Raw genomic sequence first — 26031 nt, forward strand, 5'->3', positions numbered from 1 at the left:
CCAAGATGTCTGGATGAACTATGGAGAGCATGCGGTAACGACCTAACACCGAGTGTCCGTGAGTGTGGCTTACCCTTGAGACTTGAAAAACTGGAGTAACATTGGGTCGGTGTTGAGCCTCTGTGCAACAGTCTTTGCGACCTGGGAGAAGGGGATAAATCAGAAATCAGAAAAGGTTCATTTGGGAAAATGAACTGAAATGTGCTTATAAACTTTATCATTAATGAGCCTCTTCATATTCTTAAATGTGGTATGAGCAGCCTGAATGTAAATGCCCTAGGCATTTACTATCTAACTTAAAGTACAAAGCACATCATCAAGGAGTAGCATATCTGATGAAGAGAGCTTTTAAAGGGTTTTTCACTTTTAATGGTGAAGTCTATAGATTTTTTATTTCCTGATGAGTCCTAAAAATGCTTCACAAGTGGCATGTTATAACTGAAGCAAAGGAGCCTTCTTTACACCATCACCTCTGAAACCAAATTGTGCTGGGGTAGAGGATTTTGAGGGTCAAGAGTGCAGATGGACATCATGGTGGATGAGGGAGGGGAAGGGAGGAAGGGTGGCTTTGGTCCCATGGCAATCTTAGCACCAACCCACTTCAGTCAGGAATTTCTCAGACAGTGGGACTAACCCCTCCTCCTGAACCAAATCCATCAGCCTCATCAGCGAACATTTTTTTAAAGAACTTGGTCTTCTGGTGTGGAATCTGAAGGGAGAAGAGCACTTATCAAATACCTGAAAATAATTCATTCTATTTGATAACGTGACCACAAATCCAGGATCATTAGGGATTGTCTTATCACAGAAAATGACATCAACACGATGATAGAGGTCTCTGAAGTATTCTTTTGCGGTGGGTAATTCACTATTATCATTTTCAGGGTCATCCCTGGGGGGAGAAAAAACAATTTGTAGACTGAATCAAAGCCCAGGCTAGGGGTCATCATGTCTCATGCAACAGTGACACCAATAGCTCAGGGTCATATTTCAGGATGCTGGGGGTCTGCCCAGCTACCTTTGTGAGCCAGGGACAATGGGGAAAGGCCATCGTGTACAGAAGGTGTGCTCTGAGCCATGCACAGTGCCAACTGCTTTCTGTCCTTGATCGCAATACAAAAACCGGTGCCCTCTCCTCTAGAGATAAGGGGAAGGCCTCAGGTGAAGTAGGGGCCCACAGAGCTGGCTCATGGCAGAGCCTCCTTTCTGACCAAGAGTCGGCAGATGGCACTTTCAGGCCGAGGCAGCAGGATACGACAAAAGAGTGCCAGACCCTGCTCTTGGCCACTGCATTCCTCGGCCTGCCCACAGCCTATGTCAGGACCGCCCTAGCGAGATGCTTCAAGAACAAGGAAAAGGCACCCCAAGGCTGCTTTCAGACTAAGAGTGCAAGCCTGCCGGTTTTACGTGGAGGTTAAGTCAATTACCTATGTAGGTACATGCTAAGGGAAACCCTGTGTCTCGAGGACAGAAACAGTCTTGCCATTTCACAAAGCCCCCACCACCCTGCGAACAGCTGTCATGCTCACTACAGACAGTTCTCGGGAATCAGGGCCCTGATGAAATTGCTCACCACCCCAAATTCCCAAACCCAGAGAGAGCCAACTTCCTTCCCGGCAGCACTGTGAGGCGCTTCAAACAAAAGGACTCAGGATCTAGTCACGATTTTGTTTCCTGTTATAGGACTTATGAAAAACAATTCTGCTATCAGTACAAAGTGATAAAATCCTTCAGAAAGTACATACTTCTGAAACACGATAATATCACCATCCATTAGCTCATCAAGGGCTTTATCAAGAGACACATCATAGTCCTGAATTCTCTCTGTTAAATTCGGTTTAACTTCCTAGAATAAAAGAAATGAAATAGTTACAATGCAACATTTGTCTAATGTTTAATATGGTCATACACTATCTGTATTTTCTCTACACCTAATTCGATATATCAGCCCTGTATTTTTAATAAGTTAAAATGCTAACGGGAAATACTGATGTCTGTAAAGATGTAATAATCACTGATCAATCTCAACTGGTAAAAATCACAAATCTACAGATGTGATCCTCAACTGGAGGTCACCTTAGTTGCAGGCATTACATATAACAAATTCAGGGCTAGAAAACAATCAATAAAAACCCTCTCCAAACCACTAACAATACAATGATTATAAAAAAATAAACAATCCAAACCTCATAGAGGATAAGGCTAGTATCTGGGATAAATCCTGCTCTGTCACACATAACCGGAAGCAAGTCACCTAGGAGAAAGAAAAGAATCCAAAGTTGTAATACACCAAGACTTTAGCACTATTGACCCAGAAGGTGAATGTAGCGGGACTTACGTATTTTACAGGATATTGGCGTGTAGATGTGCCCACAGTAGTTCAAGCTCCGTGTTTTGGGGTCATACATCTTCAAAAATAACATCACATCATCTACAAGGTTCATAAACAGGTTTTGTTAGGATCTTAACACTCAGTATACCATTAAAAAAACAGTAATAGAAAACTCAGTAAGCCATTGAAATGACAGCTTAACTGCACCTAGTTATTGTGTCAGACGAGGCCTGTGACTGCAGCATCACAAACACCAAACCCCTGGAAACACTCCATGTGACACAGTGAGGATGGAATTGGGGGCAGTGAATTTAGAAATCCTAGCTTCCAAGACCTAGTAGTAACTAGATGGCTGAGTGTTGTCATCCATCACTCACAGGTTAATGGTTGTATATCTTTGCTAGAGAAGTGGACACTTATAGCAATAAAAAGACAATCTCATAGCAAACTCTGATCCACCTGTTTTGTGTATAAAGTAGTGCTGGAATACAGCCAGACTGTTCACTTACACATCCTGTGGCCACTTTCATGCTACAACGGCAGGCAGAAACCATATGGCCCACAATGCATGAAATACAGTTGACCTTTAACAACTCTAGGACTAGCAGAAAATCGACTCCTCAAAAACCTATCATTAGCCTACTGTTGACTGAAATCTGATGGATAACATAAACAGTCGACTAGCATATATTTTATGTATTATATACTATATTCTTCTAATAAAACAAGCTAGATAAAAGGTTATTAAAGAAATCATAAGAAAAATACATACAGTACTTATTTTTAAAACTCCACAAGTAAGTAGGCCCATGCAGCTCAAGCCCACGTTACGCAAGAGTCCACTGTATTTACTATTTGGCCCTTGGCAGAGAAAGTCTGCAATCCCTGCTCTGTATGAACTGCCCAATACATAGAAGACCAAAGTGATCAGCAATACACAGGATGAAGGCTAAAGATGGAACATGACGACAACACTGCTACCCCCCCCGCCCCCCCCCCCCCCCGCCAACACTACAAACCCATGGTCAGTTGTACTTGGCTTCATCAAGAAGCCTTGACCATGATAGTTTATGAGCATTTCTGGAATTAAAAAGATTTCACTGCAAGGGAACAGCGCTTAACCCAGTGAGTTTAGAAAGATGGTCCAGGAATCCAACTCTACTGCTCTGAAGGCGATTGGGTGTTTGGTGGACACTTACGATCTTTATCAAACTTGGGTAACGTCGCTCCACTAGCGGCCAGCTCCGGATCAACTGTTTCCAGGAATATAGTCCAAGGGTTTTCATTATCACTGAGTTCAATCATCTATTTCCAAAAGAGATGCTGATTTCAGAAAGTTTTACTGGTGAATTGAGAGTGAAAAACCATGCTCATGTCCTGAAGAAATGATCTAACTAGATCGAAAGGGGGGCACTGCTGCCTCATCAGCAGAGTGCACTGCGGTGTGCAGCTCATCAACACTCACTGTTTTATTGCCATCTGCCTCGTTATCTAACATCGCTGGGCGTTTGGTTCCATTGCTCCTGGCTTGCATGGGCCATAATCGAATTTGATCCTGTGGAAATCCCTGGAAAAAATTTTAAATTAAAACAATATCAGTTCATATTTTAATTCTGAATCACTGTAAACATTCTAAGAAAAAAATCCTAATTACAGCTCTCCCTGCCTTCAGAGCACTAATATTTCAAGACTCAAGTGCCCATTTTACCAAAAAATAAAAATTAAAATTAAAAAAAGGAGAGGGCGTGCAAAAGAGAAGACTCATCACACATTCAACTTCTTTCATTGCTGCTTCTGTTGAAAAATTAGGTCACAGTCAGAATAGGCACAACCCAGAAGGAAATGAGCTCAGGCCACTTACCTCACTTCTAAGGCAGTGCCTAGACGCAGCACCTACCCCAAAAGGAACTATCTTGTCCAGTTATAAAGGAGGAGGGTGGAACTGGAAGTCAGAATAAACCATCAGGAGAGCACCTGGCACTCACCATGGTCTGCGAGAGGTTCTGCACAAACTCAGAGAGCGAGGAGTTTTTCAGTACTTTGAACACAGTGTATTTTACTTTCTCTTCGTCGTACATGTCATTTCCTTGGTGGCCACAAAACTGGTCCTCTGCGACTATCTGGAAATCCGTGGAAAAATGGACATACAAAATGAAATGAGACCACACTTGTGAAGAATAAGTTCGAATAGCTCTGGCCAGTGTGGCTCAGTTGGCCGTGGCATCGTCCCATACACCGAAAGGTCCCAGGTTCAATTCCCGGGCAGGGCACATGCCCAGGTTTCGAGCTCTGTCCCTGGTTGGTGCACATATTAGAGGCAACAGATCGCTGCTTCTCTTTCACATCGATATTTCTCTCAACCGATGTCTGCCCATCTGTCTGTCTCCTCCCCATTCCACCTTCCTCTCTCTCAAATCAATAAGCATATCCTCAGACAAGGGTAAAAACAGTTCAAGTAGTAAAACTAGAACAACTAGTGTGGCTTCCATGAACCTTCTTCAGAAGACCCGAGGAGAAAAGTCTCAAAACGGTGAAGAACTCAATCAAGGTATGTATTTAGAAAAGACAAAAACCTACATTTTCATGCAGCCATTCTTAACTGATCTATAAGCATTAGCTAGAAATCCACCTACATGGTGATCAGGCTTTCCCACGGCCTGGTGTGCCACCTCCACACCCCCTCTGGGCTGCGCTCCCTCTCCCAGAGGGAGCCCTCCCTTTTTACACACCCTTCCACTGAGGCCTCCACCCCGCTGACCCCTCTGCACTTTCCATAAATACTCTGATGTACTGCTGCTCTGTGGTAGCCTGAGTACTTCTCACATCTAAGTCTTTACCCTGGACTGCAGTGTATATTCCAAACGGTCAGGAGCCTGGCCTATGTAGTCACTCAGGTAAACACACCCAAGAGGCTGCAGAGAGCAGCCCCCGACCCGGCAGCAGGAAGCCCGGGCTCCGCCAGCTGGGCGGGCGGGGGACTGACCTGCACTTGCATGTAGAGGTGCGCCTCCTGCCGCTCCTTCCGCTTCTGGGCCTCGATCCTCTTCTCCTCCTGCAGCCGCTCCACCAGCTGCTGCGGGATGTCATGGTCGGTGACAGCCTGCAGCACCTCGCCTGCAGGACAAATGCCTCCACTCAGGTTCCGCCTTCCCCTCCTCGGAAGGCCCCAATTTTACGGCATTACTACTACAGGAGTCTAGTCAAGTGAAACCACATGGTGCCAGGAGCCCGCATCAAAGCCCACAAGTCCTCCCGCCCTGCTTCCAGATGCTGTGCACAGGGCAGAATGGGAGCCCGTGTTTGGACAGGAGACACAGCTAAGGTCCACCGTAACGTGGCCTGAACACCACCGCAGGGACTGATGGTAGAACCGCAGAGCTCCCCACAGCGCAGAGCACAGCAGACCAGCTCTACTCACTCAGCTTGGATTCCCTGATGTAAACCAACATGTACGCGTTTGTGCAGTGCCGGACGGAGAGGTCGTCGTCGTGGCCCCCATAATTGTGCTCAATGGCTTCTTCTTTCGTACACCTTGACACCACGTCGTCATCAAATTTACACCACTGGACAGGAGAGCCAGAAGACATCAGCAGAGAGAAAGCGCTTTGCGAAGCACACAAATTCTCAGGCAGTGTTTTCCTAGAACAGATCCTCTGATGCTGTGCTGGGCTGCACTGCCTCAGCCTTCCCTCTAAGAAGACTCAACAGTCCCTCCGCTTTCCACGCTCCATATTCTGGGGATTGCTAATATTCACCCATTGGCAATTCCTGTAACGTACTCAGCCCACTTTCAACCTAGGTCCAATTTACTGACACTACAACCCTCCACAGAACTGAGAAAGCCATACAGAGTACACCTAACTCGGCTAGTAAAATTGTAGTTTTATGGTGTGGTTAATAAATTAAATGGGACGTTTTATCCTGTATCTCATGACATATTATCACAGCAAGTAAGGGCCTGACTAAAAAGTCAGGGCTTGCACATAGTTAGCTTCCAATCTCTTCATTGTGGATTGGGGTATTTTAAATGGTACTCAACCTCATAGTTAAAGCTAACTACAGGCCCACTGCTGTGGGGTTCCCTCAGCATGAGGTAGGCAGGCTCCACCTTTGCTGGGTTCCTCATTGGCCCTATGCTGCTGGATGAGGACCCTGAGACCCTCATCTGCTTCCCTTGGGGAAGATTATGTGATGAGATCCACGCAAACCAGGAAAAGATGGAGCATCACACAGTGTGCACAAGGTGGCACGCGGACTACCATGCAACCAATGCTGCCTCCCCTGCCTCAGCCCCAGCGAATGATCTGCGCTTATTCTGAAGTGGGAAATAAGTGCCTTATTTTCCCTAGATGTACAGGGATTCTGAGAGGTCCAACATTCAATACTAACAGACACACACATACATAAAGTGTGATCACTAATTTACTATTCACCTTTAGAGCATCAGCGATTAATACACATCAGAACATACAGATAAATCAGAGGCCAGGAAGGAATCCCTTGCTAACAAGGCCATCAGGAAGGACCAGGGAAAGGCTGGGCTGAGCATCACTGTAAATCCCCCACAGGCAATTACATTCAACTCCACCCCCCCACCCAGCACTTACTTTACCATCCCCTTTAGGGTTTAGATACACCACATAATGTCCACCATGATTATCTCCACTATGAACCAGGACTGCATGAAGAATATAATTTGCAGGGTCCTTAGGATCTGTTTTTTGCAAAAATTCATCAAGCGGTAACTGTTCGGGGAATTCAAACCTATTAAAAAAAACATTTTTTAAAGAAATCCAGGTTTCATTTACACATAAAGTATTTCACCTTTAGGCTTTATTTCTTGCTAGACCTAATTTACTGGCTCATCTTTATCTGGAAAGGGAAGTACGACTCTGACGTGGAAGGCCCTATGAACTGCTTCAGACAAAGCTCTTACTCATAAGAACAAATTAACAAATTAACTGTTCATACATCAGTGCAAAATTTGAAGCTAGACATGAAGAAAATGCCGATGAAGCACCGAGGTACCTAACAGTGTTAAATTCAAGGGTATGAGACAACAGTCAGTCTAGTGATAAATGTACACAAGGATGAGCCAAGGAGCCAAGACCCAGCTGGTGGCAGGTAATCTGACTGGGTTGTTTTCCCCTCAAGTGTGAAGGAAGGGTGTCTGACCAACCTCTGTCCTGTACAAAGCTGGTGCTTAAACTAACCAGGAAAAAATTCTGTATTCTAAACCAGATATAGTAGTATATAGTGTCATCTTGTAGTTTGTATTTTAATAATCTAGAAAACACCTGTAAAGAGGCACATGCACACCTAATTCAGCATTCCTGACAATAACCACATTCTACAAGTCAACACCAACTGAGATATTACAGAATATTGGAGAATCCAGTTTAAACAAATACAATACTATTGAATTCCAATTCTGAGGTGGCATCTGCATTCTGGTGACTGCAGTCTGTGGAGCAGGAAGGACTCCTCACAGACTCCAACCTGTCACTGTGCAGAGTGGCTAGGGCTCCCTCTTAAGGAGTAGCCCAAATTTAAGTAAAAATATTCCTTTAAAATTACACCCAGGTAAATGGGAAACCTAAATAAATCAGAGGTGAGACAGAAAATACATATACAGACTAAACAAAGCACTGAGATTAACCCCCTAAAAACCTGGTGGTGATTAAATCGTAACCTTCACACCCCACTTAGATTACCTGTCATTGATCTTGATGTTTTGGTCCGTCTGAGGGTCATACATAAATCTCATCAGTTGTAGATGTAACACTGGTGGCAATGTTAGGAATTTCACACCTTTCTCTGCCTCCTGAACATTGAATAGAAATGCAAATTCAGTTCAGCGCTATTTATTTCCTGAAGCAATGAAAGCAACAGCGTTTCAGCAAGATTGGAACACGTTGGGGACTTCAGGAGGCGAGATGCGAGCTTAGGTATCTATCTGGGGCACTTCTAAAATGTTTAGGCCTATATTTATTACTATGAAAATCATGCTTGTGTGAGAGCTTCCCTTACTTGGAATTATATTCTATCTTGATATCCAGCAATAGGGAAACAGTTAGGTAAATTAAGGTTTGGTCCCTTTCAGACATATTATATGGTTCGTTAAACCCTGAAACGTAAGAAGGAACACAGGAAAACCACTAAGTGGGAAAGCGGAAGATCAACTACAGTTATGTAAGCTCGGGTGTGCCATGACTGCCTGGACAGAAGTACAGACGAGCAGAGTTATGGTCGGGGGCACTCTTGGTGACCGCCTTCCTTCCCTGGACTTTTATGATGTTTACTTGAGAACGTGCATTGTGGAGCACAACCCAGTGCTTACTGTTTAGGCCTCTTCTACAGAATGTCCTGAGTCAGTATCAGCACGGCCTTTCCCGTTACTGCCTGTGCTACATGACACCCCCAACTCCCAAACTTGGCTTCTTCAGGGACCTGTGACTCCACAGCTCTCGCCCCTCTTCTCCATCTCTGCTCCAACTCAACGAACTTTTTTTTTTTTTTAAATATATCTTTATTGATTTCAGAGAGGGAGGGAGAGGAAGAGAGAGACAGAAATATCAATGATGGGACAATCGTCACTGATTGGCGGCCTCCTGCACGCCCGACTGGGGATCTCCTGGATCCTAGGTCAATGCTCAACTGCTGAGTCACCCCCGGTCGGGCTCAGACAACTCTTTTCCCCTCAATAAAACAAGCCTTTGCCAAACTCAGCCACTACCAGGCCATCGGTGACCCTCATATCAGGTTTATCTCCAACCCATACCTCCCTTCTGCACCGCAAAACTTTTTCCAACAACTGCTAGAGAATGTCCACCTAAAGGAACTGGAGGCTGTGCCAAGGCAAACCTACTTGGCAATGTTCTATGATGTGCACTAGTGTGTCTAAAAGCACAGGGTTGGGGGGGGGGGGGAGACAGGATATCTAGAAGGAAAAACACAAATCCAGGAACCTACTACCACACAAAGGAATGGCATAGTTTCAATACTACCTGGAATAATAATAAAAAAATTCTGTTTTTCCACCACTGCCCACTGAGACTATGATTCTGAAATATGTATTGCTCACCCAGGCCCCAAATATCCAGTGTGGATAAGGGTAATTCTCCAGAGTTAATGAAAGTATCTCCTAGCACATCCAGATGCATGTTCGCAAAGTGACTTTCTAATTTACAACTTGGTGTCCTGAGCGGCCTAAGCAGAAAAAGAGCAGGTCTGTGGCCACTGCAAAAAGGTACATTAGTACCATGAATTATATATCAGTAGGCTCAGTAAACACAGGATGGTTTAAAAAGCTGTAAGTCAGTTGACCAATGAGTCATGGTTGAGGTTACAATACAGACCCTGGAGGGGTCCAGACTAAGAAATGAAATCCTTTTGAGTTCTAAATACCAGCAGCATATAGAAAGATATGAGTAAATTGTTAGCTCACAATTAACCAAAAGATTTGAGAAGACAGTGAAAAGCTACACCAGGAGAGTAGTACAAAATTTCCAAGTTACCTGCAAGCCGTGCTCTCCGGCATCATACTTGTTGTCACCGTCTAGTTGTTCTACTGCCACATAATCCACAAATGATTCAAATACTTTAAAGAGAGAGAAAGAAAAGTCAGCCAAAGTTATCAGTAAAGCTTTGCTTACAATAAGGCCAACTCAGCACATTGAGGAATGCCAGAGGAGGGAATGTAACTAACTGGCTGTGAGCAGTAAGTCTCAGCCCCCGGCAGAGGCCAGTTAGACAGGCCATGCCCACCTTCACTAACCCAGCAAAGGCGTAAACTCTAGGATAGGGACGTGTCCTAAGGGTCTGACAAAGGATAACATGGAGTCAATAGTCTAGGACTTTAACAAAATCAAGTAACAAATTGTGACCAAAACACTTATTATAAAGCTACAATTATTAAGACAGTGTAGAAAGGAAGAAGGACTTGGGTCGGGAGGCTGGGTGGTGAGGGAAGTAAGGAGAGGGTAGTAAAAGGGTATGGACATTCAGCAGTAACACAGATGAGGTCTGAGGACCTAGTGTAAAACATGGTGCCTGGAGTTGTTAAAACCATATTGAACAATTGAAATTTGCTGGGAGTAGAATTTAAATGTACTCTGCAAAAGAAACAAATAAATACAGAAGCGAAATATGTGAGGTGATGGATGTATTACAAGTATATGTAGGTCAAATATGACGTGCACTTTAAATATCTTATGTCAATTAAACTGCACCACAGAGCAATGGAGAAAATGCGATGGGACCACTTGATACCCATATGGAGGGAGGGGTTGGGGGTGAAAATCAATCTTAACATCCTACCACACACAAAAAGAACTATTCCAAGTGGGTTGTAGATAAATAGAAAAAATAAAACAATAACAGATAAGAGAATATCTTATGACTTTCAGGACAGGTATTCTTAGGACACAAAGAGCAAAGACGCCTGGCCGAGCGTGGCTCAGTGGCTGAGCGTCGACCTGGGATCCAGGCGATTGGGGTTCGATTCCCAGTCAGGGCACATGCCCAGGTTGTGGGATCGATCAATGACTTTCTCATCATTGATGTTTCTATCTTTCTCTCTCCCTCTCCTTTCCTCTCTCTGAAATCAATAAAGATATATTAAAAAAAAACACAAACAAAAACAAAGAGCAAAGACTTCAGGCTGAAAACTCAGAAAGGTGTAGCCTTAGTTGTGGGGACAAATTAGCTCTGAACTAAAAACCTCACACAGTGTTTTAAAATAATTAAAACAAATATTGCCAAGTAAGTTAACTGTGTCCCAGAATAAAGGTTAATAAGCATATTCAACCTCCAGCAAAATGAAAATCACAAGGCTGGCATCCACTGAAAGCTTGCCAGACATACCACAACGCTGGAAAATGCAGCCATGATGAAGACAAAGGTGACTCAACAGAAACCCCATAGGTGGCAGAACTTACAGACAACGACATTAAGCTATTATTAACTGACTTCCATTATGTTTGGAAAGATAACCAAACTGCCAAAAAGTATTGGAAAAGGTGAGCACTTCATGATCTTTAATGTGAATTAAAACCCAAGATAGCACCATACTCCCACCAAAATGTTCACAGTCTGATAACTGACAGCTCTCACACATTGCTGGTAGGGGAGAGTGAAACTGATAAATCGACTTGGGAAACTTGCTGGCTTTATCTATTAAGGTGGACATATATGTACCCTGTGAGCCAGCAGTCCCACTCACCATAAATGAAAATATATATGCGCACCAGAGACAGAAATAAGCCTGGTCAAGGAGCTTATGCCTAACAGCCTCAAACTGAAAACAACCCAGACGTCTATCAAGAAAAGGTGGTTTCAAAACTCATACCATAGTTTCAAAGTGGAATCTATAAGTCAATGAAAATGACCAAATTATTGCTACTCACAACACAGGTGAACTGCACCGAAATAATGCTGAGCAAAGTAAGTGAGAAAAGCACTACATACTACATAAATATTCACAACACGCAAATATAACCTATAATAGGATGTTAGAAACCCAGGTAGTGGTTTCCTCTGAGGAGGCAGGGACTGGGAAGGGCCGGGCGGGGCTCAGTGTGAGTGCTCACTCAGGGAGCTGTGCCCTCGTTTGGGCAGTTTGCTGTCTATGCTTTGGCTCAGTAACAAGCACTTGGTAAGTGAAGCATTCAGCCACAACAGAAATGATCAGGTCAGCAGGCCACTGCATGCACAGAACTTACTGTTCTTCTTTCCTTTTATGCTCAGCTGGATGTCATAATAATCTTCTCTTCTATCAGATCGATAGTCCACCTCTTTACACTGGATATAGGACTACAAACAAGGGGGAAATGGTGCAAGTGTTACTAATCAGAAAACAGCTAGCATTTTAAAATCTTTTAAAATCAGTCTCTCAGAGCAATAACCACGTACCACCATCTTGCCTCTGAATAATTTAGGTATGGTGCCTTCCACACACGTGCCTTTCATCTTATTCTCCACGTTATCAAGCAACTGGAAGAGAAGGTTTTGGCTTTTGAGAAAATGTTTTGCTTAATTAATATACAGTAATTTGCAATTTGACTGGGAAATTTCAATGGTCAAAGAAATTCTAGACTATAAATATTATGACCTTTGGCATGCAATTATCAAAAACATACACAACCTTCTTCCTTGGTTGGATATTTACAAAAATATCTACATGCAACAGTTGAGATTAACCCTCTATACAGCTTTCGGAATGAATTAGTAATCTGTAGCACCTTTAGAAGCATTTTTATATTCATTTTACCTCTGTGGAAAAGCATGTAAATTGAGCACTAAACTTAACTCGTATTGGTCCACACCAAGAGATTAATGAGGTTGAGCCTGTCAACAGGATTGACTGGTTTGTCCATGGATATTTAATGAACTGGATTCAATCCAGCTAGTGCTGCAAAAAAGAAAACACACCTTGCCCAGCCAATCACCTTGAATAGCCATTTCATGTGTGTGTGTTTGTGTGTCTTTCATCACAACTGGAAGAATGGGAATTTGCTAGCTACTAAAGCTGGTTTGGGGGAGAATCGCCCACACAGAGGTCTGCCTCAACCAGAATTTCTGTGCAAAGGAAGGGTCTGGATGCTGCAGGGCAGTAACAGAATCACTCTTCTAAAGTGAGGCAGGGTAGTCAGGAGAGCTACTGAAGCCCAACTGTGATTTCTTTTAATAACAACTCAAGCAGATATTCTAGTTTAACACATTAAGCATATACTACCAACCACTATTTAAATTCAAGTTTCCCCTCATACTTCCCTCTCAAATAATTTCTTTTAATCCTTTCTGGCTTTTAAACTAGACAGATTCTGCTATTTCATTCTATCCTAGTTTTGGTCCTGAACAAAGATGGGTGTGTCTGAATTACAGTGACGTGAAGTAGGTCTGAGGTTTTACTTGGTAACAACTTCTGACAGTGCTTCAAAATTTTAGATGTCAGCAGTATACAATTATAGCTTCAAACTTACCACTCGACATAGCTCTTGAACATCATGTTGCATGAAGCTATCTAAAGTTTCCCACCTTGGAAAGATAAAATGAATGTTTATATTGCAACTTCAAAATCTCAAGTAAGAGTAAATTAACAAGCAGCTTAGACTAAAAAACTAAACTGTATAATCGGCCATTATCTTAAATTCCTTTTCTGAGAAGATTATTTGGGGGTTATAATTCAAACATAAACTGAGTTTTATCAGGACACCCAAATGTTCACAACTTTATCTTGCTCTAAACAACTTACTGCAAGGGGAGGTCATGTTTGCAAGGAAATATACATTCGTTTAAAGACTATATGACTATATGTGTCCTTTTCTTGACAGGTAAAGCTTTTATGTGGTGAATTAAACATCAAGCAAAGTTCTAAAACTAAGCCATTATTTCCAAAGGGGTCAAATAAAATGCAATGATAAAAACACTGACATGATTAAAAGCCTACACTATGCTCGCAATTCTTCTTATACTCATTCATCCTTAAGGAAAGCAGCAGAATGGGAAGGCAGATTTCCAGCACGTACCCGAATGACTTGGTTAGCTTTTTTGTTCCTACGGGCTTATCGCTGTGCTGTAGTTCATAGAACACCCTCTGCAATGCTAAAGGGACACTTTTGGATGAATCGTCACCCTCTGTTGGCATCATGTACACGGCCTAAAAGAATTAAGAAATAAAAATGAAATTTGATGTGAAAGTATCATTTCTAATATCACAGTGTCTAAGGTAGTTTAAGGCTTTCACTTATTCCCTAAATAGGCCAGAAAGTTTGTTGTTTTTTAAATCATGAACATCTTTAGAGACAATCTAAAATACAAGGCAAAAAAACATATTTTTTAAATTACCTACAGAACTCATCATCCAAAGAGAACCACATTTATTTCATACTTCTCGGAGCAACATTTTTAAACTTAGCATTACTTGTAAACAAAAGACTTGATGGAACAAATGCTACAGAAATTATCCGCATTCAGCTATCCCCAGGATAAAAGCCTACTGTGGTAACTAACTAGAGGAACAGTGCAAACATAAAGGGACAGCCAGCAGAGCAGCCAGTGGTGCCCCCAAACCAGGAGTCCAAGCTGCCCCACTGCTCCATGCCGCTCACAACATCCTTAAGGAAGAAATGACTCTCTCCTGCATTAGATTCAAGGGAGATCCGTCTTGGCTTACCTATTCTTACCAAAAAAATGTTTTATCTATAGTAGGTGAAAAAGATTTCACAGCCAGTAGTTGTCTAATTGATCAATTTTTTTTTTTTTAATCTTTATTGATTTCAGAGAGAGGAAAGGAGAGGGAGAGAGAGAGAGAGAGAGAGAAACATCAGTGATGAGAGTCATTGATTGGCTGCCTCCTGCACGCCCCTGACTGGGGATCGAGCCTGCAACCTGGGCCTGTGCCCTGACCGGGAATCGAACCCCGATCGCCTGGATCCTGGGTCAGTGCTCAACCACTGAGCCACGCCCCGGCTGGGCTAATTGATCAATTTTTGATCTAAAACTTTTCAAATGTTGCTAATGGCTTTCACATTTAAAACAAACCGTATTATTTGTAGTGCAGAGTTAGGACTGTTAGCTGTAGTGAACCTTTGATCACCCCATGAGGAATAAAGCTGTGCACAAGAACAGAACAAGGGCGCCTCTGGAGGCAGATAGCACTGTGGTACGGGGAGAAGACAAGGCCAAGTTTGGCGAGAGAACTTTGCTTGTCCCTTAACACCTGAGAGAAAAGGGCGGGTGGAAGGTGGAGGAGAGAAATGCCATCCATTTACCTTTCGTAGTTGATTTGTGAAAAATAAAGTCTGCAGCAGGCTGTTCATGTAACAAGTCGCTCCCTGATTCTTTAAACCGACATAGCCCGTGTGCTTCTTTGAATCCCACCTACAAGATCAGTTTGAGGTTGAGGGAAAACTGCACAGGACACCTCCTAGCTTCTGCAACGTGTGTGGAGCAATTCGACTAAATGTCAACATGGTGGCCAACATTTCACTGCTATTTCCCACCATCCAGTCACAGGAATGAAGGCTGAGCACTCCTCCAAGTTAGTAATTCATCGCCAGGCCATGGCACTAAGGACACCAAGGCCAACAGTTCTTATCACACTGCTCCCCTCTGTCTGCCCAAGTGCATGGACCAGTGCTTATTCAACCCCAGCCCTTGAGAAGCAGCTTCAAATGCTGTCTGCTGACAGTAGCATCCCCATCATTTACCAAGATCAACATTCAGATATGAATTCAATTCTCTACACTTATATCAAATGGACCCCCAGTGCAGTTCTATTACATACACAGTAGGTCACATGTAGTCAGCAAGAAATGCAAACAGCTGAGACCCCTCTTTTCTGTAGTCACATACACAGGAAAAAGACAAGCATGTATATTGGCAAGTTTTAATGCACACTTTTAAACATCTAGAGCTTTTTTTCTTTAGTCTTTTATTTTGGTAGTTGAAGAAAAGGTAGATTTTTCTCAATTAATACACTGTCTCCACTGCCCGCCCCCTATAACAGGAAGCTGAAGAGAAGCCACCTGAAAGCAGGACAATCCCCCAACCTCCATCTCCGTCTGTATATATATAATGCAAAGACAAACAAACGTGATCACCACTAAGTGACCAACCCCAGAGGAGACATTTATTGTGAAGTCAAATGTCACCAGTACTCTGATTCCAGGGGTTAGTCCATGGCCATGCAAACACACTCAGGTGTGTCAAATGGCCCAGTTAAAATTGGCACGAATGTAAAAATAATTTTTTTTAATTGCAAGAATCCTGAATTATAGATGGTTATTTTAAGAACTATAATCATAAAGATTTAAGTAATAATGGTTGAATGAGTTTTGACAAATTTGGCTAAACCAATAAATCTGCTTTGATTTGTAAAGCAGAAAAACCGAATTTACTTTTTATGACAAGTAGGGAATAGTGTTTTTAAATGGGGGTTGGGGGGCAAGGCAAAAAAATTTGATTAGAAAATACCTTGTTTCAGCCCCCACTTCTGATATCAGAATACAATGTAAGTATATGTTTTAAAAAGGCACTCAAGAAAAGAGTGATTCTTCCTGTATCAGTCCAATTAACATAAAACTAATATATGTTATTTGCTTTTTAAAAAAAAAATTCCCAGTGCCACTCCCAGGCCATGTTAGCCAGGACCTGGACTAAGTCACAGCTCCTTCATGGCCACCCCACTGCTCTCTGCCCCATTCTGTCAGGGTCAAGCCGATGATGAGCTCTTGCCTGAGAGTAGGGCCTTGTGGAAAAAAATTATTGCAAAGTAAGAGACTGGTATCTGTCACTTCTTCGTAGACAGAATGTGACTGTTGTCGCTTTGGGCCCTCCAAGTGTGTTGGTCTTCTACAACCTGATCCCAACTCACCATCTCACCTTCAGTTCCACACTTCACACTTTCCTGATATTCTGCCCAAACCCAAACTTTCCTGCTGGTATCTGTACTCACGCTGCTCTCCCTACCCCCAATTCCACAGTCCCTCCTTATCAACCAATAACACACTCTTTAAGGCCAAAACTTCCTCTTGCACACAGACCATCCTGGACCGAGTGAGAGAAGAAGCATCTCCTCCCAGGCCCTTCTCTAAGCTCTATGGTACCATACCCACTGCTTCACAGCTCAGTGGCACACCCCCATCAGCATGCACTGAATGCTCCCTGATCTGTTCATCCCTGACCTCTTCAAAATAAAAACAGAGCAGCTCCTGCTGTAGTTATTTTACAGACTGGTCTTACTCCTTTACCTGACCAGCCTGTATGTTCTTTGAGGACAGAAACCCAAGGCTATCGTGTTGGCCCTATAATTTTATATTCCTAGTGCACAGCAGGGTTTGGCATAAGGAAACTACTTACAACGGCTAAAAGCAAGCAGTGAATGTGAAGCTGGTATACTTGTCTGTGTTCCGTGTGTGCCAGGGGGCAAGCACAGAGTGCTTATCTGTGGAATACATGCATCTCTGACAGTAATGCAAACTCTGCCCTCACTACAGCACAAAACACTTCTTAACAGCACCCAGTTAAAGAAAAACTTACGCAACTCCATGGGGAGCATCCGCCTGTACAAAGACTTCAAAAGTCACTTTGTCATCATCTATAAATCCTTTCTCGGGATCAGTCACTTCCTATAAAAAAAATTAAAATGTCCAACTTGCATAAGATCACACATATGCCTACTTCATTCCAAAGAGATAATTACCCTAGTGTCCTGTACTTAACAGATCAAAATACCAGTTTTTCAAACACCCAAATTATGCTTTTAAGTTTTGTAATGTTTTGGTTTTAAACAGTGTTCTCTGAACAAAAGGAAGCATCCCAGAGGCATTGGGGGTGCACATCATAGCATGGAAATTGAGGGATCAGTGTCTGCTTATCAGAGCAGGGCTGGGAGATTCCAGAGAACACATGCTAGAAGAATGTCTCCAGCTCTGCAAAAGGCAGCCAAAACGAACTGACTTGAGAATTAATGAAGTACATGAAACCACCTCATACTATGTGTGACTCAGGGAAGGACCCCAACTGGTATTATTTCTTTTAAAGGAAATTTACCTATCAGGAAAGCTACTAAACTAGCTTATGATGTTTGACAAAATATTGAGACTTGAGTCCTGTTGACTGCTAAAACAGGAAAACACAAATAACAAAACCACATATAGATACCTGTCCAACTTATTCTAAAATAAATAGAAGGCTTTGAACAATGAAAGATTTAGGGGAACACAGAATAATGCTCAGATTATTCAGGCTAAATCCACTGTTACTTACACTCCAGGCCATAAAATTGGAAAATCCCCAATCATTTTCTTTATGGAAGAACAAATGACTAATACGACGACTGAATGACTTCTCGTCATCTCTGTAATTTATTATCTTCAGCACTGCTTGTGCATGACAAGACCACGACCTGTTTAAAGAAAACAATCTAAGGCTTAGGTGACATATTTTGTTGATGTTTATACATTTTTAAAAACACAGCACATAAAAATTCGCATATTTATTTTCCCTTTTGGAGGGAATAGGAAGGAAATATTTCTCTTAGATAAAAAAGCTAAAAGGGTTTGGGGGTACCCCTAAGTACTGATTTATTAACTCATGGTTTTGGGGGTACCCCTAAGTACTGATTTATTAACTCATGGTTTTATTTATTTTTTAATTTTTCAAAAGTTTAAGTCAAGATTATTGGTATCTATAAAACATGTTTAGATTTTATAAGAGATTATAGCTTTTGGATCAGGTTATAGTTCTATTACCTGAAAAGAATAGAAAAAAAGGTTCTACTAATAAAGGTGTCACTACAAAGCATCACTCCTACCCCTGGGTAGCTCACAGATCCTGTGCTGTCAAGTTCTCAAGAGCAACTATGCCCAGAGCTCCTGAGAAACCTTAAGCATGGGCACCAAATCACAACCAAGAGACATGACCATAGATGCCATCAGTCATGTTTGGGGCAGAACACAAAGGGTCAATGGATCAATGTTTAAAAACTAAAAAAGAAACGCCACTTTACAAGTCCACCATTAGATTTAGAGTGAAAGCTCTGCAAACCTTATGTTATGACTGCACTTTGAACGGGCTGCAAACTCACTGACACCTAGGAAAGCAGTGCTGTCGGGACGACACTCCTACTTGCTCAGGATCCTTATACCAGATGGACAGCTCGCTGTGCTTACAAAATTCTGTCAGGCTAAAGCTGTAAGACTAGAGTCTAGCCCAATACTCATCAGATCAGATCACATAAAATGGGGTTGGCACTTCTTAAGATTCAAGTAAAATGAAAAATACAATGAGCTGTGTTCTCTGGAGCTTTGGCAGAACAGCTAGAGCCAGTGCCCTCGGGGGTGACACCGAGACTGGGCAGATGTGGTCCAAAGAAGCAGCTTGGTGATGAAGTGATCTGGAATCTAGGGGATTAGTGTTAACTAGGGGATCTGATAAACGCTGAACAGTGACAGTTCTTAACGAAAGGGGAGAAGAGTAGTCAGACTTTCTGGAAATAGGCAGAAAATGTGAAGTCTTTAATCTTCGGCTTCATCTGAATAGAGAGACCACCAAGACACTTCTTAATTCTAAGGTCATTTTATAATATACCTCTTTTTAGAAATTACATGCATAAAAAACAATTTCTAGAATAAGCCAGATAGGTTCATGTTATAAAACCCTTGAATGTTTTAATTTCAATTTTCTGAATAACCCACAGGAATTAACACACAATGAGAAGGATGTCATCCTAATGAATTTTCCTTAACTACAATTTTCAACTTGGAGAGTTACTGGTGAAAAAGAATTAAGCCTGGTAACCAGTAGTCAGCTAATCCACTGGGCCCTGGTTCTATGTTCATACAAACTTTAGGTTTTTATTTGCAAGAAGAAAATATATGTTTTCTAGTTTGGATATAATACCTACCGGTGAGTTTTAAAGAGGGACATGTATTTAATCTAATTTAAAATCAGAGGACTATGTAGAGGTAGCAAGGAAATTCCCCCCAAATTTCAAAATTCAAAAAGAATTCAGCCAATCAAATTTGACTTCCAATGTATTATAACTATCTGTGGATTTGTAATTGCATCATTTAAACTGTCTTACGTGGAATCAGATTCAGCATTGCACTGGAGAAAGAATCCTACGCTTTTTTGGTGTGGTCTGTCTGGATAAAAGCGTGGCATCACCATAATCTTCCATGGCAGATTTCGCACAAAACACGGAGGGCTAAGGACCGACTCACTCAGTCTGCTGAAGCGCTCGACAGTGAACTGAAAGGTTGCCTCGGAGCGCCAACTCGTGTCTGCAAGAAAACACGTTGTCAATCAGAGCCCGCGCACTGTAAAAGAGCCCTGAAAACACCAACAAACAGAATAAACTATTCTATACAACCGCAACCTAGCTGCTGAAACCTAGCTCTCTGGAAAAATGACAGTATCAGTCCAATTGACTAATGACCTAAAACAGCACAATGACATACAGTTTCTGTGAATTAAACCCCAAACTCAGAAGGCTAGCAACACACACCTGCCTTCCCTCCTGGATATAAGAGTCCAGTGTGATAAGAACAGCTATTCTACTCTCTCTTAATTCTCACAGAAGCCTTAGCACATGGAGGGGCTTTCGAGTGAGGGGATGAAATGTAACGCCTGCCAAGGACAGGGGTTGTGAAGGAAAAGGCAAAGGCTTGAGACCTGAGCTGAGCTGGAGAGGGGAAATGAAGGGGGCACTGAGCTTGCGAACACAGGCGGCCTTTGGAGGAAGTGGGAAGCCAACACTCCCAAGGAAGCCCAGCACTGTTTAGAGACGACTGCTAAAAAGTTAGCCTAAAATTAAAGGTAAACTTTTGTTAGTTCACAATTTTTGTGAAACATCAGCCTGGACTCCCTAGGAAGAATAACTTTCAAAAGGCAGAAAGATACTGGTATTCTTTATTACTTGAGAGTGAAGGCCAATTTAAGGAATTAGGATTTTCTCCAGTAAAAAGCAAGGTGTTGATATGGTGCCTCAGACGGTCAACTAGCGTCACACACTTTAGAATGCAACCTTTTACTGATGGTGGCTGTTCATTTACAAGCAAGATGGGCCCAGATTAGCTTTGACAAACCCAGCGGTGTCCATATTGATGGTTCTCAGGCTCCTTGTGTGAAGGAGTGGTTCTCCCAAGGCCACCCGCCGATCTGTCCCTGCCAGCACTTCATAGCAAAACATCCTAAAACTGCCACAGCAAGGTACGTTTCTAAATGCTTTCTCTCACTTTCTGTACCTATCTCCTTGCAGACTGGGAAAGATTCACAGCCAGGAAGGGGACCAAGGGCCACAGTGTGAAGAGCCACAATTGGTCTAGGAATAGGAGGAGCCCGGAAGGTTTTTTAAGAATCAGGCACTACTGTGACATCCTGTTCCCCAGGCTCCTGAGGTACCCAATGAGCCTGGAGGCTTCAGGGGAGAAGAGCGGGTTAAGGGCACACTCCCTTCCTTTATCCTTCAGTCTCCAAGCTGCACCAAGACAGCTGAGTGCTCAGGATGCAGACTACTCAGTGTAAACAAACTGCTTAATTTGTGACTAACTGAATTTGTTCTTAGGAAAACATGTCCATCAGTCCTCATGAGAGGGTAATATTCTTTACCAAAGAAAGGAAAACCGAAAGTATGTGTGACAGTTGGCATTTTTACCTTCTTTTAAACACTCTTTCTTCATCCCTAATTCTTTTTCCTACACGTAACCCTGCTCGGCAGTTTACACAGAAGCCCTTTGAAAGGAGAGCAGCTGAGCAGGGTGAGTCATGTCTAAGAGGTGATGGCATTCTGTATTCAAGGCTCTCCTGGTGGCAGGCAACCCTAATCCCTTTGATAGTAAAAGTCCACAGAAGAGGCAAGAATCTTGCTCAAGAAAATGGTGTCTAGAATGGCTTAGGAGAAAAGTAGCCATTTTTTCATAGACACACAGATCACATTTGAGCTGCATCTAAATCCTGCAAGGTAGACAAGGGCAACTATTACTTAATTCCTACTTTATAGATGAGGAAACTGTGGCTCGCTGAGGTTAAGTGGCTCATCTTACCAAAGGTGTTTTACAAAGTGACCACAGGGGTTTCAATATCCAGGATCTGTGAACACTAAGCACAATGACCCTGACTCTGATTTATAGATTGCCATTCTAACACTCCACCAAACACAGACCCCAATAAAACTGACCTACATTACAGTGATTGAAGAACTGAAAGGAACCAAATGAAAAGCATCCCAGGACACTAACTTCTGGGCCCTAAAGAGTTGAACGTTGCAGGATCTCATCTCTCTTCTAATTCTCTGATTTTGTTTTCAGATACAACTCAGCTGTTTGTAGGATTAGATTTTTATATAGATAAAGATTGATACATATTATAACTGCTTTTCTGTTCTTCTACCCCACACTTTTAATCAAATCCTAAATTAATCTTTAAATATTAAATAGGACCTAACAACAGTGAAGTCAGTGAGGCACTGAGTCCACGAGATGGCAGGCCCAGCAGAGGCTCAGTGCCCCAAGCCTGGTGCTGCCCGGGCTCATGGTACTCAGTTCACACTCACTGAATTATATACTAGATGTGAGATTCTGCCTCACACTGAAGGCACACATCCTTAGAACAGACTTATCTTCCAAAACATGATAATCAGGAAATTTAACATAAGATTTCATGTAAACAGAAAGCTCACCCTATGGCTGGGAATTCTTTATACAAATTGAATGACTGAAAAATTATACTAAATACCAAAAGGTCAAAAACAAATTGTCTACAAAATAGAGAAGCTGACTTGAAACCCATCTTTGGCAGGTAAGGCTGGTCTAAAATCCCCCTATGAGGAATTACAAGAGGCCAATATAAGTCTTTGCTCAAGAAACTGGATGAAAGGTACTAGGGATTCTATGTACTATTTTTGCAATTTCCTGTGTCTATAATTACTTCAAAACTAAAAATGTTTTTAAAAGCAGTATACCTAGGATTATGAAAGATACCCCACATTCTACAGTATTTGTATTTCATACAAACAGAAACTCTAAACCACCAGAATGCCACAGAGCACCTATCTCATCACTCCGAGGACCTTCCTACTGTAAATAATAGGACCATGAGCTGTGTTTCTGCTGTCATCAGACATCCTCAGTCAGAAAAATACGTTCTTCCCATCCTGTCCCCAAAGAGCAGCAGCTCCCATACAGTCCCCAACTACCACTATGCCTATTCTTACAACAATCTTTTCTTCCCAGGTCAAAGGCCAAAGTACCAGCCTGGGGTTCAGTTGTGTGAAAAAGTAGAGGAAGATACAACACTTTGGTTTTCTGAATCAGAAAGATTAGCCTGAAGTTTTCACAAAGGGCACTGTTGCAGCTAATTTTATCAAGCCTCAATTATTCATTCAAATAGAAGTCTTTACAAGTCCTAGTTAACTCCCAGAAATTACTGTTGTTTCAAGGGTACAAACAGTTTCAATATAGGATCCATCTAGATCTCCAGACGCTGTATTTGCTCTAAAACTGTTCATGGTCATCTCAGGAAAAACAGTAAGAAACTAAAATCAAAGTAGAGTAGGTGGGCACAACCAGAAAATGATTCTGATACCTGCCCACAATTCTATGTTAACAGGATTTGCAAATGCTCTGTATCTCATCCAATCTGTGTTATTAGCTATTTAACCTCTGTATAAGAAAGGTCCCTTACTAAAGCCTCTCTGCACAGTTAAGGCACTGATCACTGAAATCCAGTGTTTTCCAGATTGAGATGTTAAAAGGAGATTCAGGGAAGGGGTTCTAAAGTCCAGAGTCTTGGGGAATCATTAACAAAAAGAGTCTTTCAGAGAAAGATGTTCGGGTACCAACGGCTTGGAGAACTATCATATAGAAACTTATTTAACAGAGCACTCCTCAAACTTCCTAGACTCACAACACACTTATGTTCTGCAGAAAACGGTCTGGAAATACACATCACGGCTGGGAAAATGCTGCCCTTTTAAGTAAGGCTTCCACTCCTGGAGCCAGAAGCACCTCCCACCCGCATCTCTGCCATCAAATGGAAATAATTTTATTCACTGTCTTACGCCTGGGCCTTTCAAAAGCACCTAGAATCCAAACCAGGAAGAAAGTGCTATTGAAGACCACTCTATTTTCTCCTACAACATGCTTTTTTCATTTGGTAGTTCACAACAGGAACATTTCCACTTTTAGGTTCTATGGTTCAGCATCATTACTACTAATAATTCAGTAAAACTGCCTCAAGAGGAAAGGGATTTTTTACATACATTATGATCTCATAAAAGTGGTTCACAAATGAGGCTATTCCAGATCCCAGGAGACAAGTGCAGTGTTTAGCCATCTGGTTGTCACGACTGGGGGTATATGGGTGGTATAACACTGGAGTCCTATAATGCATAGGACAGCCCCCTACAACAAAGAATGACCCTCCCAAAATGGCAACAGAACTGAGGCTGAGATGCACCCTGCCCTTTTATCTGCACCTGTGCCTTCTCCCAAGCCCTCCCCCCATAAAAAACCCAATGGAAATATCAGATTGAAATTGCTCTGAGAAAACTAGACTGAGAGTGCTGAGACTGGGTTGAGACTGCTATGCTCTACAAGTGGCTAGAATTGGTCCTTAACTCACACCTGGCATATCAGACCTGGCTATGCCTTCCCACTGCGTTCTCTGAATCACTTTTGGCATCTCCGGTGTCTAAAATAAAACCAAGAGCCCAGCAACCAAAGAGACCACACCCACACCGTTGCCCTTGGTCTAGAGTGGAAAGCGCACTCCACAGGTAACAAAGCAGCGGGGTTTAGACCACGCCTCTTTACCTTCCTCAGATATTGCCTCAGCCAGCTGCCAGGGGGTAAACCGCACTGTGAGAGAACTCTCAACTACGGCTGCAGTTTCTCATGGAGGCTGAACTTTTGGCAGGAGGTCTGAACAGCAGTCCTTCTGGTGGTGCAGCCCGTGGCTGATGAGGTTTCTTTCAACTGCCCCGTTACACCCCTGGGAAGGACACAACCCTCATGAGGATTGATGGACATGCTTTTGACAGAACATGGTTTCATATTACACTGCAAGATTCCAGGAGCTGCATAAAGTGATTACTAGCTGCTACCTGCTCACGATTTTGACCTTGCAAATGTACAGGTCACATAATCTGATAAACTATAAAGAAGAAACTGCCTCAAAAGCAAACGGTTCCCTAGGCACAAAATGTCCATGCATGTACATATGTATATGTTTTTTGCATAGAAGATTCAGACCTAAAGTTAGTGTGGGAGAATGAAGCCCAAAAATCAGTCTGATTTCACACCTAACAGGAGTGGGGTATAGACAACTGACATACACGCTACACTAAGAATGTAATGGAAAGCCAGGTTACAATGTCTAGAAGTATCTTGTGGCAAACAAGGAGGAAAGGAGAGTAATGTACTTATTCTGAATACTAACAGTGGCTGGAAAATTGCAGGCCTGAGTACCCATCTATTACAAACTTCTGTATTTAAACCTTCTCGCTTAGGCTGGGGAAAATCAACTTACCTTGAAATTTGTAAATTATCTTGAAACCCAACACCAATTCAACGCCTAATTTTTCTTCAGATACAACAGCCTAAAAAATAGCTACTTTTAAGAAACTTCGAAGTACTTGAGGAAGAAACAGGGACCACATCTACTTGTGTTTCTGACAGAGTTTTCTGCCCAATGCAAGTAAGCAAACCACATGTACTTACCATCCTCCATGTCTTCCTCTGTGTTGTTGTGCCCATCACTCATGGTTACATTCCCATTGATAACGGGGTTTTGAGTAATTCTTGGTGGGTCATCTGTATCTCCAGCTTTAAAGAAAACAAAGGAATTACATGATTTTTACCATCATAACTTAACAAAAATATATTGGTATTTTTATTTCTATGCACTAAGTTCAAACTGTGCCATAATAAATGCGCCCTAACCCAAAGGGTATTTACTAGTATGTTTACTAAATATGAACTTGAGCTGATTCCAAAATGCTACATGTACTTGAACATGCACTTGAATTGGGAAGGAGGTACCACAAAATAATCTATGGTATTTATTTTGAAGTATGTTTCCTACTCATTAAAACCCAATAGATCTTACAGAAAGTATTGCTGAGGATTTACTAAATATATACAAAAGAGTGTACATACATTAGATCTTTTTACAATGAATACATGTCAGTGCCT

At 42.2% G+C, this 26031-nt stretch overlaps 1 protein-coding gene across 1 annotated transcript in view; it reads right to left on the minus strand.

Annotated features, from left to right (window-relative positions):
* The window catches only part of USP7 (ubiquitin specific peptidase 7), a 59805-nt gene that overhangs the window by 5667 nt on the left and 28107 nt on the right, over positions 1-26031 (minus strand). The window contains exons 2-23 of the mRNA XM_081131119.1: positions 25558-25662; positions 19923-20121; positions 18104-18242; positions 17375-17463; positions 15106-15214; positions 13861-13991; positions 13315-13369; positions 12245-12325; positions 12055-12145; positions 9850-9932; positions 8047-8156; positions 6940-7096; positions 5751-5895; positions 5316-5446; positions 4318-4452; positions 3798-3899; positions 3532-3637; positions 2339-2431; positions 2187-2254; positions 1746-1846; positions 739-892; positions 74-141 (exon numbers count right to left, since the gene is read on the minus strand). Coding sequence (XP_080987245.1) covers positions 74-141; positions 739-892; positions 1746-1846; positions 2187-2254; positions 2339-2431; positions 3532-3637; positions 3798-3899; positions 4318-4452; positions 5316-5446; positions 5751-5895; positions 6940-7096; positions 8047-8156; positions 9850-9932; positions 12055-12145; positions 12245-12325; positions 13315-13369; positions 13861-13991; positions 15106-15214; positions 17375-17463; positions 18104-18242; positions 19923-20121; positions 25558-25662 — 2452 coding nt within the window. The remainder of the gene's footprint in view (positions 1-73; positions 142-738; positions 893-1745; positions 1847-2186; positions 2255-2338; positions 2432-3531; positions 3638-3797; positions 3900-4317; positions 4453-5315; positions 5447-5750; positions 5896-6939; positions 7097-8046; positions 8157-9849; positions 9933-12054; positions 12146-12244; positions 12326-13314; positions 13370-13860; positions 13992-15105; positions 15215-17374; positions 17464-18103; positions 18243-19922; positions 20122-25557; positions 25663-26031) is intronic.

This window comes from Miniopterus schreibersii (assembly GCF_964146895.1).
Source record: "Miniopterus schreibersii genome assembly, chromosome: 3".
Taxonomy (NCBI): domain Eukaryota; kingdom Metazoa; phylum Chordata; class Mammalia; order Chiroptera; family Miniopteridae; genus Miniopterus; species Miniopterus schreibersii.